We start from the raw sequence: 14,308 nt of genomic DNA, 5'->3' as shown, positions 1-14,308 counted from the left end.
GAATCGGTTTTCGGCCAGTAATGTGGCTGTCAAGGGGACAAAGTTCAACGATTCGACCGTTGAAAACTCTATCAAACTCCTCCGCCAATTTTGGGTATAAACACTTGAAATTTTAGATTACGTTACTAAGATATAGATCAAAGAATTTGATATAAGCGCAAAACTATAAATGTTAAGGGGTCAAAATTTGGGACAAATTATTTTTTAAATTTACCTCTGCGGTCTCTACATAATTACACAGCCAATTTTTTATCTAAACATTTGAAATTTTACATAACAGGTACTCAGACATAGGGCAAGCGTTTTAAGCGATTTTTGGTTGAAAATTTCGCTGCCAAGTGGTCAAAGTTAAAAAAATTTGACCTTTGCGATCTCTAGCAAACTATTCAGCCAATTTTGGGTCTAAACATTTGAAATTTTACATATAGGCTATTTAGACATGCAGCAAGCTTTTTCATAAGCTTTTGGACTAGAATTTGGCTCCCAAGAGGTCTAAGTTGAAAGAGTAGTTGGCCTTTGCAAACTACCAAATTCCTCCGCCAATTTTGTGTCTAAACACTTGAACTTTTTAGATTTAGGTTACCTGGTCATGAGTTAAACTTTTTAATATATACATACACATGCACATAAAGTTATGAAGATTACATAGGGCCCGAGCAAAGCCGGGCTGAACTGCTAGTATATATATATATATATATATATATATATATATATATATATATATATATATATATATATATAAAGCTGAACGTCCGTGTGTGTGTGTGTCTGGTCACGAATAGGCTCCTATATGGTTGACTATTTTAAAAAAACTGATTGCATATAATGATGGAAGATGTATCGAGGATCAGGAATGGGTATGTTTGATCTGGCAGAACGATGATTAATAAAAATTGTGGGGTCGGCGTTCACGCCTGGCCCCCAAAGTATGGAAATAAAAAATGAAAAAAAAACGTTTACAAGGGTTTTTGATATAGATGTACATAAGAATATTTTGATGAGTCTGTTTAAACTTAAATAGGGATGGCATAATAAAATTGTGGGGTCTGTGTTCGCGCCTGTACTCCATGGAAATATGGCACAATCTTTAACAAAGATTTTTCATATCTATTTGCGTAAGTATACTTTGATAATTATGTTTCAGTTTGAAGAAATATAGTATAATAAAATTATTGGGTGTTCGTTCGCGCCTGACCTCCATAGAATGTAAATATGTCACAGAGTTTTACAAGGTTTTTTAAAAGGGGTGAGGGTCCGCAATAACACCTTAACTTTAACCTTAATTCACGTTAGCTTTTATTTATTTTTTTAGTTAATCATATAGTGTCGAGTAAATTCGCCTCATAAATTCACGTTCTTATTAAAGTGAAAATCAAAAAAAAGTCGGAACTTTAGACAATTCTCAACACAAATTTTACATAACTCTGTTTTTTCTTCTCCACTTGCACGTGGCACTCTTTCGAAAATAGATAAATAATAAAAAATAAGGACGTGTAAAAAAAAGAAGGAAAAAATCCTGCTCACGTGTTTACGTGTCTTTTTAAAAATACCTTTCTGTGTGTTCTTCACATTACAATAGTACAACCCTGAATCCGACGGCGCAATACTACACCGTTCAATACTGTAAAACTGAAACGAAGCTGTTCTGCTTGGAAAGGGCGCCATTTTCTTCGTATTCATATTTATATCGATTCTTTTCTTTAAAAAACTAAAGTAATTACTTGTTTACTTTTTTAATATCCCATTTTGCTGTTTCGGATTATTTTACTAAAGTAAGTAAAGCTTCATTATTTTTCAAAACTGGTTTTATTTCTTTTTTTTTATATATTTCGTCGATATTATTTAATAACAGTGTTTACAGAAAAGCCAACAAATGACTACCCGAAAAAATAAATATACAAGAAATAAATCTTACCATAGTCAATAAAAGTTCAGTTCATGTTTTTTTCGTTTTGAAATAGTTTTTAATGCTCTTTACTTTAAATAATTTCAGCGAACCGAAAATAAACGAAATTTGAGGCGATAACTACATAAATTAATTTTTATATAAACTGCATATGCCATAATCCAATATTCCTGAAGCACAAAATAACGGAAAACATTAAATATATTTATAAATGTTCCTTACGTTAACGGAACTCTCTTAAATTGTTCACACAGAATGCTCAGGTGCCCGTCCTTCAAATTGAAAACGGGGCTCTTCATTTCAAAGTCGCTGCCATTTTGATTTTTTTAAACCGGTTCGTGAATTAAAAAATATTTTTTTTTTTTACAAACTACTTAAAAATACAAACCAATGAACTTTTCTACCATAAAAGTAACTTTTATTGACTATGAGTAACATATATATATATATATATATATATATATATATATATATATATATATATATATAACTCTAGGGGAGGTAATTCAGAAGCAGTATTAACTTTCTAAAAGTATGGTCTAAAAATGAGAATTATTTGTAGTCACTTGATGAAAGTAACAATAAACAATTATTGTGATGAAGTTGATTTTAATAAACTTAGAGTAAATTATCCATTGTTTAAACGCAAAGTTTAATGTGATTCGAAAAATTGATTATTTTTTATGGTAGATTTTTTGTTTAAAAAATGTAACACTTTTGTACATAATTTTTAAAGGGCGGGTATTTAAGTACCTGTTTAAAAGAATTGAGTTCTCAGCGCACTCGGTGAGTTAAACAAATATAAAAATACTATTATAAGTCACCATACTTTCGTAGCGAGCGTGATAGCGTAAAAGTAGGATCGCCTAATTACAAAGCAAGGGATCGGGTTCGAATCTTAGCTTGAAATAACAGCCGTTATACAACAAACAGATTTTTTTTTTTTGACAATTAAAACTTTATTATTTTTAAAAGTCAAATCTTTAATCAATATAGCGTGTCTCTTTCATCAGTTTTTAAGAAACGGTAGAAAAATATCTATATAATGTTCCTTTTACTCTGTCTATATGCCCGTTACACATTTTTACCGAAACTATTGCGCCGATCTGACTCAAATTATGTATGGATTTTTGTTATGATAAGCTGCAATAAACGAAGTGTTATCATGTCCGTTCGATGCACGGTTATAGATTAATAGGAATTCGTATTTAATACAAAAATTAGCATTAATTAAACCATATTTAACGACCAATTTGTAATAAAACTATTAATTCAGAGTCAACGGGATATAAATTTTGTCTAATTTTAATAGACTAAAAAGTCTAATACGTATATTAATATCAACGTTAGTTAAACTTTTCAGCAGTATATATGCTTTAGATACTAATTGATATAACTCTCTCTCTCTCTCACTCTCTCTCTCTCTCTGACTCTTTATATATATGTATGTATACATGTATGTATACATACATATACATATATACACATATGCATATGTATACAAAATACACATATACATACATATATAATACATATCTATATACATATATAGATATGCATATATGCATATATATATACATACATACACACACACACATATATAGATATAGATAGATAGATAAATAGATACCTTCAGATGCAGCCACTCTGATGAGCTGTAGCAACGGAACACGTGTCAGTAGATAATGATATTTTAAACAACATATATGTGCATGCATACACACACGTCCACACACACACACACACGCACACACACACACACACATATATATATATATATATATATATATATATATATATATATATATATATATGCATAATCATTAAAATCAGAAGGATGAGTAAAATAGTTTTACTTACCTGTCCACCCTGTAGTCTTGGAGACGCCAGGAAAACTAATAGAATTCCGAAAATGTAAGTTGCAGACGACATGGTCTCTATGAGATTTCTGTCTTTTATAATACTTCTACGTTAGGGTTTTAAATTTTGCTAAAAGAAAATCCAAATTAAAAGCAGGGATTTCTACTGATTTTCTTTTGGGGCTAAAAAAAACAACATACAAGTATAATTGTAATTTGGAGCCGTTTTTACGGGCTCCGTTCTACAATCACAACGCTACTAAATAACAAGCAGTATGACTACTGCTCTCTTCTGTGGAATTGGTAGAAGCAGCAACAGCCGCAGATACTTGGGAAGAAGAGGAGGGAGGGAAAGAGCGAATGAGAGAGGAAGGGGTGAGAAGAAGATAGCATAAAAGAAGAAAAAAACTGAGGGAGGTTTTTTTTTAACAAGAAGGGATAAAGATGTAGAGGCCGCGTTTAAGATGTTCTTTTTTTAGGTGGTTGAATGAAAAGAGATAAACAGAAAGATGGAATTTATGCAAAAACAAAGCAACCCAAATCATAAACAAATTCTAAAAATATTTTACAAAATCTTTTGCTAAGCTTACCGAGAAGCCGTTAGGGCCAGTCTGTTTAATTTGCGTGTTTATTAATAAAAACTATATTTCCAAACGTGGACGTGACATGGCAGTGATAATGTAATTTCAAACTTAAGCGTAAAAGGCAACCTAAAATCCAATTTTAAACTTAAATTAGCCAGAATAACGAAATGCCATTTTAAACTTAAGCATGACAACCAACGCAAATACTACCCCAAACTTAAGCTTGACAAGCCAACCCAAAAGCAATGTTAAGCATATGCCTGATGTACTTTCTAAAATGCTACCGCACACTTGTATATAACAGACCAATTGAAATTTATTTCAAACTTATGCGCGAAAGACAGACGAGACCATTATCTTCGTATTAAGCATGACTAATTAAAACTATCGGGACTTGTGGAAATTCTATAGCGGCATCTTTCATATGTAATATATATTACTGCTGGGCATTCTGTATATGTTCAGCGTGAATGAAAACCCTGCGGTACTATTGTAGCCCTTTTGTTAAAACTGTAAAAGTATTTATCTAAGTAATCTGGTTTATGTAGTGTCAGAATATATCTGGCTATTACGGTTTATCTCTGTTGTGGTGGCACACATTCATTTGCATATGTGGATAGTAATTACACATAAATATAGGAAGACTCAGTTAGTCTGAGTGTGTGTTCACCAGAAGCCACCGAAGGCCGCCGAGAGCAGATATGTTTCTCCAGCAAAGACTCTCTTATTTGACACCATTATGTAAATATCCTGTAAATATACCTTTTCCTAATACACTTCTTATTTGATCTACCCTTGTTTGTTGAGTGGTCATTTGTATTGCTTTCTACGTTACTTGTTTCAATCTGCAAACTTAACAATCTCCAATATCCTTACAGGAGCCTGTGATATATTTATATTGTATAGACATCCGGCATGAACGGAAACCTCACTATATTATCATACCATGTTTAGACAGCACAGATACTACTCTTGGATCATGGCCATAAGATCCAGAAGGTATTTTTTTAGGTTCATGTACGGCCCAAAAGCGACATCACTTTTTATTTTAATTTTTTTTTTACACTATCTCTTCGGTGGTCGGTAAATCCTATTTAATACAAAAGGAGGAGAGTAGCTGATAACAAGCAACGAACATTAAATTAGCGTATCTATATATTAATTTAATGTTTGTAATATGTTATTGCCTGTTATCCTCCTTTTTAATAAATAAGATCTCCCGATCGAATAATTTATAATCTGGAAACAGTGACACATGTATGTACGTTAAAGTTACTACGATATTTATATATAAATGCTATTCTAAACTTTATCGTAAAATATAAGAAAAAAATCTATGATTCTTTTACTTGGGAAGTCATCTCTTATCCAGTCGTTTAGGCCATTTTAGGATAAGAATTAAGTGCTGGGTAGATGGGAAGACTATATGATCGGTTCTGGTGGAATTTGTGTAGAGCGTTATTTCAAACCTAAATTTTATAGACCAAAGACAATTTTATTTCAAACTTGAACGTCGAAATTGAACGAAAGGTACATACTAACTAAATTCTATTTCAGATTGAAGTACGACAGACAGACAAAAACACTATTTCATACTTACATCTAACAAATGAACGAAACTGTTATTTCAAATGTAAGCGCAACAGATGAACATAAAATATTAAACCTAACTGTAATATACCGACGAAAATGCTATTTCAGACTTAAACGAGCTGAACAAACGGACATATTTCAATCCTAAGTGTGGTAAGTTAAAATAATAGTGTTTCAGACTGAACTCTGTGCAATGAAGTTTGTTGTAACTTTATGATGAAAAAGTAACAAAGTGTATACAGTACGAAACTTCGGCACGTTAAACTAACGAAAATGCTATTTTAAACAGAAATTTCACACACTGGATGCTATATCAAACTTAAATAACTCAAGGGATGTTTTTATACTTATGTATAAATAACAACAAAAATGCTATATTAAATATAAACTTCACAAAACGTTGATAAAACGTGACAGAACAACAAAAATGCTATTTCAAACATAATGACAGATTAACTTACACAATTTGAATTCCCACATTTGTGCTTCAAAGTAAGATGAACATTTTAATGCAAACGTAAGTTTTATCATCATTGTCGACGATAGAAATGGTTATAATGATAGTGGTAATAAAAAGTGTCTTGTGAAAATGTACCTATTTTTTTCATCGAAACTTAGGGAGCTGCTATGATAGGAAACACGTTTATCGGGTAATGAAAGTTATTTGTATACATTACATTTAAATTTCTGGACGGCCAGAGAAGCGAGGAACAGAAACCCATCTCGATAGGCAAGCTATTAAATAAAAAAAAGAATCTATTAGAGCAGTTTTCACGGAATTTAGGAACTTCTAAAGGTGGGACTTTTCTGCGAGTTGGATGGGTCAAAGAAATTTCGTTAGGAGGTTAAAAAGTGCAATAAGTTCATCGGAGCACATTCCATGAAAGTATTTGTAAAAAGAAATGGCAATAGAATGCAACAGTGTGGATATTTGATAGGGACTGAAACTTGGCAGAGAGTGCGGGACCTGTTAGGTAAGGAACTCCTTTATATCCTATTTAATAAAGAGGGGCTAGGTGTTGGTACACCAGTCCAGATGTGTCAACACTACCGTATAAAGATGTAAGATAACAGCAAATGTGAAAAAATATATCACTAGTTGAAGGATCCTACCTTCTTCACAGCAAAGTTGGCACTATCTTCTATATATTTATTCCCATTCATGTTACCTGAGAATTCTAGGCATTAAAGAATGGCGCTATCGGCCGTGTCAATCGATGGTTGGAAATGTTTCGTATAGTTGTTAAAGAAAAGAACGTTTGTCTTTTTCTTTAACAACTATACGAAACCTTGAACTCCACAAATAAATGTAACAATTCATTTTGTATCTTATTCTACTTGAAAGTCTACTAGGCATTGTCCTCAAGTGTCTAAGCTCTTTCTGTACAGCGGTTTGTGAGAAAAACCTGGCGTGAGGATAACTTTCCCTACAAGTAAACGTTGATTAAATATTCAAAATCACATAGTATTCGCGGCCCAAATAAGACCTTGTTATGGCTAAGCCACACTGGCTTTTACAAAGAATGGTGCACTTTCTTCAAGTGATGTTACATCAAGTAAAAGAACAAGCTGGATAATCTATTAGGCAAGAAAAAATCTCGTCCTAGAATCCAGTAAGATCAAAGGAGCACACGAAAAGTATGCTATAATATAGTTAAATTGTCAATATGGGAGAGGAAAAATTGTTCTCAACTTCTTTACTAACTCACTTTAATAAAATAATCGAATATCTATGTATCTCCGATAGAGATCAATTTTTAACCTACGGAAAATATTTTTTTGGATTTATGAGAACATTAACTAAAGTAAAAAAAAAAAAAAAAAAAACACAGACCGCGCCTCATTTTCTAAGAATCTAGCGATGGCCTTGCATATGTTTGTTAATTCGATTTATCTACATATCGCGAATATATCTATCTCAGACGTGATTGCACCAGAGAGGTCGTTTATGAAGATCATTAAAAAAGAAATGTCTAAATATCAACGCCTGGTAAACATTTACATAAATGTGATGTTTTTTTAGATGCTTTTTAAATCAATTTTCACCCCCCAAACAAGGCACAGTTCCACTTTGAAGTAGGGCGCTACTATCGATTACATAAGTTTCAGGAGCATGATGAAGGGAGATGAGCAGCAAGATGTTTGTTCACATTACACTTGAACTTCTGCACGTCAGTACAGTTGGGAAAGCAGAATCCCGGAAGGGAGTTCCAAAGTCTAGCAGTTCTGGGCAAGAATCTATTGGAGTGGAAAGCTTTCTCACACCTAGGGGTCTTTACTGTGAAGGGGTGGGACTTAGCTGCTTGTTGGGTTTGTCGGGGGTAAGACATGGATTTATTTTAGCCAAGAATGATTTGATTATTTCTACATTTCTTACTTTATTCTACAATTATAGGCAGAAAACCGAAAACTTCCGATGCCCATCTTTTCTGTTCAGTACAGTAATTATCCTAAACAAAATGCTTAAGAAAAAACATTCTACATTTTTACTTAATAGGGAAAATTATTAGATTCATTCCAATATTTTCGCTTCTCTCAAATAAAGCACGCTTAAATATGATATTTCCATTTGTCCAGATTTCGTATACATTATTGTAGATTTCAAAAGTAAAAAAAAATATTTAAGTGGCATCAGCTATAATCAAAACTGTAGCATCTAAAGCCAGTAACATTACCACTGTATCAATGTCACACGCTTATAAACCGATTAAAAATTAAAAATTAACTGGATGAATGTAGAAAATGTTTGACGATATTTTTTCAATTTGACCCATTAAAAACAAATTTAACTAAAAACCCATTAAAAACAAATTTAACTATCTAAAACCCCATAAAAACGGTCCTTAAAAAATGCAATCATTTGAGGCCACTAGCGCCACTCTGTGACTTTTAGTTTCGTAGGAGATAGAGTTGGAATGTATGGAGACAGACCGAACGACAGACCGAAAGATAGACCGACGGACAGACAGACAGGCAAACAGACAGATATATAACCGTTTATATATTAGATTATAAAACTCAGATTAGCTTGCTTGCTTGCTTGAGAGTTTAAACCGTTCATTCGTTTTGTGACTTCCGGTTTCAAAAAATTCGCCTGCTTACCTATTTCATGGCTGCATTGTCTTAAGTCCGATATTAAAAGCCACTTATGCTGTTCAAAGCTTACACAAGGTCAACAGTATTTTTAAAAACTTATTTTTACGTGTTTTCCTTACAAATAAATATAATTTAACCCCATTGCGTTAAAAACAAGACGATTTAAATATAAATATACAATCTATAACTATAACCATATTTATAACCATATCTACTGCTTTTAGTAGTACTCCTGTGGATTCTGACGATTTATTTTTTATTTTTTTTTTTAGGCCTTACTTATAATATTTTCTCTTTAAGGAAAAAGGGAAGGTAGAAATTATAGTAGTGCTTTTAGTAAAGCCATCCTTAATTTTAATTAGTGATTGTCGTAGTGCTCTGGGGCGCCCTGTGTTTTATTTTTTTCACTCATCACTTAAATCATGTTTTCTCAAGACAATAAACGACTGTAGATTCTCAAAATCACTTTTTCATTTGAAACATTTTTCATCTTATCCTTTAAGGGAAAACGTGTAGACTATACTATTTTTTTTTAAAGTAGCGCGGGTTGTTAAGGGCAAATACACCCTTTAAAAAGTCGTAAATAAATAAATAAATAAATAATAATGACGGGGCGGATCGAACTTTTCTAAAGTTGAAAAGTCGCAAAAAGAAGGAAACAAAATATTAATAATGGCGAGAGAGCTGAAGAAGCTAACGTCAAATCAGGGCTGTAAATCGGTTCTGAAAATATGGGATCGATTTGCTAGGTTGTGTGTGAAACTGAACACCCTTCCAAATCTTTAAATATTGATTTTGTTTTTCATTTTTTTTATAATCTGCTAGATTAGTGTATAATAATCCGCAGAAATAGTTGAATAAAGATGAAAAGGAAAACTTGTAAGGGGCTTCCGATTGTTAATGTGCACCTACATATTTTTAAAATATGTTCTTTACCATAGTTGTGCGTGATTAAAACTAGAATTTGTTTTTTAAAAAAAAAACATGTTTTCTGTGCCAAAAGTTATTTATATACGATTATTTTATTTGTATTTTTCATTACAAGTTGGAATTGTTTTTAAACAAAAAAAACAAAGTAAATATGTTTTTTAATGTAAAAATAAACTACTTGATCAATTTACATATTTAAAAAAATATTGAAGTTTTTACGACGTAATGCAGTGTATTTTTCCTCCTAGTAAGTAATCAAAATCTACTTGGGGGTGATATGTTTAAACGGCTTTTAAAGATAATATTAAAGAAGAATTTTTTTTAAATAATTAAAGCTTAACATTTTAGCGTAGGGGATCACTTTTCTATATAAATTTAACGTAAAATTAGATCCGACTTCTTGACGACGTAGTGAAACATGTAATCGTTAACATTTTTTCAAGTTTGGTCGCGGGGGTGGTGGCAGAAAGAAGAAATGGAATGGTGGTAGGGTCATGATTTCCAAACATTTAAAAAATATATAGAAACACTTTAAAACGTGTGTTTTTTTTAGATTTGGTTTTAAAAGGTCTCGCCGTTAAATATTACTTAATCAGTTAATTAATATTTCCTGATATTTTTAAGGCTGTTAACACGCAAAAAATCTAAGGTGGACCTGAACAATGCACACTCCATCCTTGTATTTTTCTTTTCTTTTTCAATTTTTTTTCAACGGATTACATCCCTATTATATAAAGGATTTTTCAGTTAATGTAAAGGAAATTATGCCAAGACATTTGTTTTGACGATGAATCCAGAAGGATTGGAAAGTACTCGACTTTACAATAAATAGAGCGATTACATCAGCCAGTTCCTGCCAGAAGTCAAGACCTTTATGCGGAAGTTAGAAAGGATCAAAAATAGAATTAACAGACAAAAAGCGTTTATTTTATTTAATGACAAATATATATATATATACATATATGTATATACATACAAAAACATGCACACGCACACACACACACATACATACATACATATATATATATATATATATATATATATATATATATATATATATATATATATATATATATATATATATTACATCGAGCTTCATAAATTGAAGGGTTGGCCCAAACAAAAAGTGACATATATTTGAAGAAACGTATTTAAACTCACACACACACACACACACACACACACACACACACACACACACACACACACACACATATATATATATATATATATATATATTAAAGTTGGATATGGAGACGTGAAAATGGCAATCATATTTTTCAAGTCGAAAATCCATGATACGGCTAAACAGTTTTATGTTGATCCATATATATACATACATACATATATATATACATACATATATATATGTATATATATAAAGCTAGAGATAAATAAATAGTGTGTGCATTGCTGTATAAGCATGCAATTATGTTTGTGTAAGTGAGAAATAGAAAAAGAGTGGGAAAAGATATGGAGAAAGGGAGAGCGCAAATAATTAAAGAGAGGGGGTCACTATACAGGTAGGCAGATATTGAGCCTGTCTGGCTCTTGAATTAGTAAGTCAGTAAGTGAAATGCAGAGAACATAAATTTAGAGAAACATTCTTTCAGATATTTCATCGACGATGTAAATAAATATGGAAGGCTGCTTAGGCAGCAGCCGGTTTTTAAATGCAACATGAATCGGATCATATAAAAGTTAGCAATCTAGATATAAATACAGTTTTGGGTGTCCTTTTAGTCTCGAGAGACAATGAATACCCCCATACGAGAGTGTCTCTGCAGGGATTATAAACTGAAGCAAGAGTTGCGTATTAAATAGTCGCACTTCTGAATCTTAATTGTTTGAGTTCAGTGATAAAGAGGATTCCAGGAGGATTGGAATCAATACCAATTTAATCAGAGAAAGACTGGAATTATATTGAAAGTTTTCGTTCTCCTCGGTTAGTGTCACTGTTCAACCATGAAGGTCTAATCTAATGGTTCAAAAACCTTTTTTACATAGCGTCATACTAATATCACAACAAAACCAATATTTTCTTCTCGTAAAGTATTTTTTTTTTTTGCAATAAAATATAAAAGCTTTATTTGAGATCTCTGTTAGGGCTAATAGTAAAATATCTTTTCATCTAATTTGAAACCATTGCCTCATTAGAAAACATTTGGCTGCACATACCACAAATCGTAGAGAAACAGTTAAAAATGGCTAACAATTTAGACAAACGCAGTATATAACATTTTATTATCTTTAAGCATCGATATAACATAAGTAATAATGCGTGAGTATTTATTAATACAAACAACTTCGATTATAACTATATGAACACGTTTTTCACACCTATAACAATTTGTAAGTTCAACCTATAACATCCTCACGGCACACTAATAACCATTAATCGGCACCCCCACATTATTAGCCATCGTATTATTTAACTCATAAGGGATAGATATATGGATCCATAGCTTTCTTAGAGATATTAGTAAAAAGTATTCAATACGCCCAACAGAACTCAACCATGGCACGCTTAACCCACAGTTCGTACTATACACCCTCTTTTTCTCTATTTCCATTTTTACATTTCTCCTTTTCTCTCTCTCTCTCTCTCTCTCTCTCTCTCTCTCTATCTATCTATCTATCTATCTATCCCTTTCTTTAGTCTTTTGTGCGATACAAAACTATTTTGACAGAATTTGACAAAATTTTCGGTAATTGTTTTTTTACATGTAGTAAAATGTATACTACTACAGCTATTATTACAACGACTATTACTGCTACTATTGCAGTCACTGCTGCAACTATTATTGCTGTTGTTACTACTGCTACTTCTATTGATAAAGCAATATGGAATAAGTTAAAGATAGTAGCAATAATCCTAGGACCACTAGGAACAATTCTGAAAGACCTTTTAAAAAGAATAGGACACAACAGGGAAACGCCATTCAAAGATTTCGGTGAAAAGCGAACAAATCCAAAGGCAAGGAAAGGCAGATAAGATACAACAGATGGCAATAATGAAAACAGCTCAAAGAAAATCTCAAAGAAAATCCTCGAATGCAGAAACTAACCCACATAATTCGCAAGCTCTAACCCAAAACATGAAATTTTCTGAATTTCTGAATTGAAATCGCTTTTTTTTCTTTTTTTGGGCTTCAGAAATAAAGAAAGAAAATCTTGTTCCAAACAAAATGACAGTTGTCAATCAGAGAAGCTTTGAATGTTAAAAGTCAAGGTAAAGACGAGGAATATGGTTTTCCGTTGTAAAAAAATATGTGCGGTAATTATAAAATATTCAGTGTGTTTTATTGAGTAGTTCTAGTTTGATTGGTTGCGAGCAGATAGTGGCTTCATTTGATTGGCCAAGTCCATAAATAGAATCTTCCAAACTTGGGGAATCATACTCCAGACATAATAGCAAAAATATTGCAACAGAAGTTGTAATAGAAATAAAAGAAACAAAATAAAACACGGTCACAATGAGAACATAGAAAATGAAACCGCAAAAATGCTAACTGCGTCCTTCCTCCTGAAAAAAAATGGTGGTTTCGGCCTTAGCATGCACTACTCTAAATAGTCGTGAATAGTCAAAAAGGGTAGAAAAGAACGAGAATGTAGAATACTAACCAGACATTCACTTGAACACTGGGATTTTAGGGGGTCCCTCTACCTTCAGGGAATACCAATGGTCTATATCAGCGAGAAATCAATGGTAAGCGGCATGGAAAAGTATTAACTGCTGATCGTGAGAAGATTAAACTGAAGACAACGGAAAGCATTGTACTACGCAACCAAACGGAAACGAGAGAACTAGGTGAACATGATAGCTACAAATATCTGGAAGTTCTGGAGATAAATACCATAAAAGCAACATAATTGAAAGAGAAAATTGGAAAGGAATACCTCAGAAGAACAAGAACATTCCTAGAAACTAAACTATACAGTAGAAACCTAATAGAAGGTATAAACACATGGGAAGTGTCACTAGTAAGATCCTCTGGACAGTTTATAGGATGGACTAAAGAAGTTAGGCATCTTGATCAGAAGACTAGGAAACTCATGACAATACACAATGCACTACACCTAAAGAATGATACTGACCGACTCTATGTGAAAAGTAAAGATTGGTTTGTGTAGAAGACTGTGTAAATGACACAAAAAAAATAATTTAAAAAAATACATAATGCAGGACGCCGAAATTATAGTTAGAGACACGGAATAAAAAGAGGGAAAAAAAAGATAATGTATAAGACGAGAAAAGAAAAATGGCAATGGAAATAGCTACCCGAACGAATCATAAGTATTACAAGAGATGACCCGAATGAAAATATTTGGAAATGATT

The 14,308-nt window shown here is 32.3% G+C and overlaps 1 protein-coding gene across 1 annotated transcript in view; it reads right to left on the bottom strand.

The window, feature by feature from the left end:
• The window catches only part of LOC145243954 (putative glutamate receptor), a 92,057-nt gene extending 87,990 nt beyond the window's left edge, over positions 1–4,067 (bottom strand). The window contains exon 1 of the mRNA XM_080107081.1: positions 3,767–4,067. Coding sequence (XP_079963207.1) covers positions 3,767–3,838 — 72 coding nt within the window. The 5' untranslated portion in view covers positions 3,839–4,067. The remainder of the gene's footprint in view (positions 1–3,766) is intronic.
• Positions 4,068–14,308: the final 10,241 nt, after the last annotated feature.

The sequence above is a fragment of the Euprymna scolopes genome, chromosome 22, assembly GCF_053919585.1.
Source record: "Euprymna scolopes isolate OS-2025 chromosome 22, ASM5391958v1, whole genome shotgun sequence".
Lineage (NCBI taxonomy): Eukaryota > Metazoa > Mollusca > Cephalopoda > Sepiida > Sepiolidae > Euprymna > Euprymna scolopes.
The sequence above is the reverse complement of the archived record's forward strand: the minus strand, read 5'-3'. Positions and strand labels throughout refer to the sequence as shown.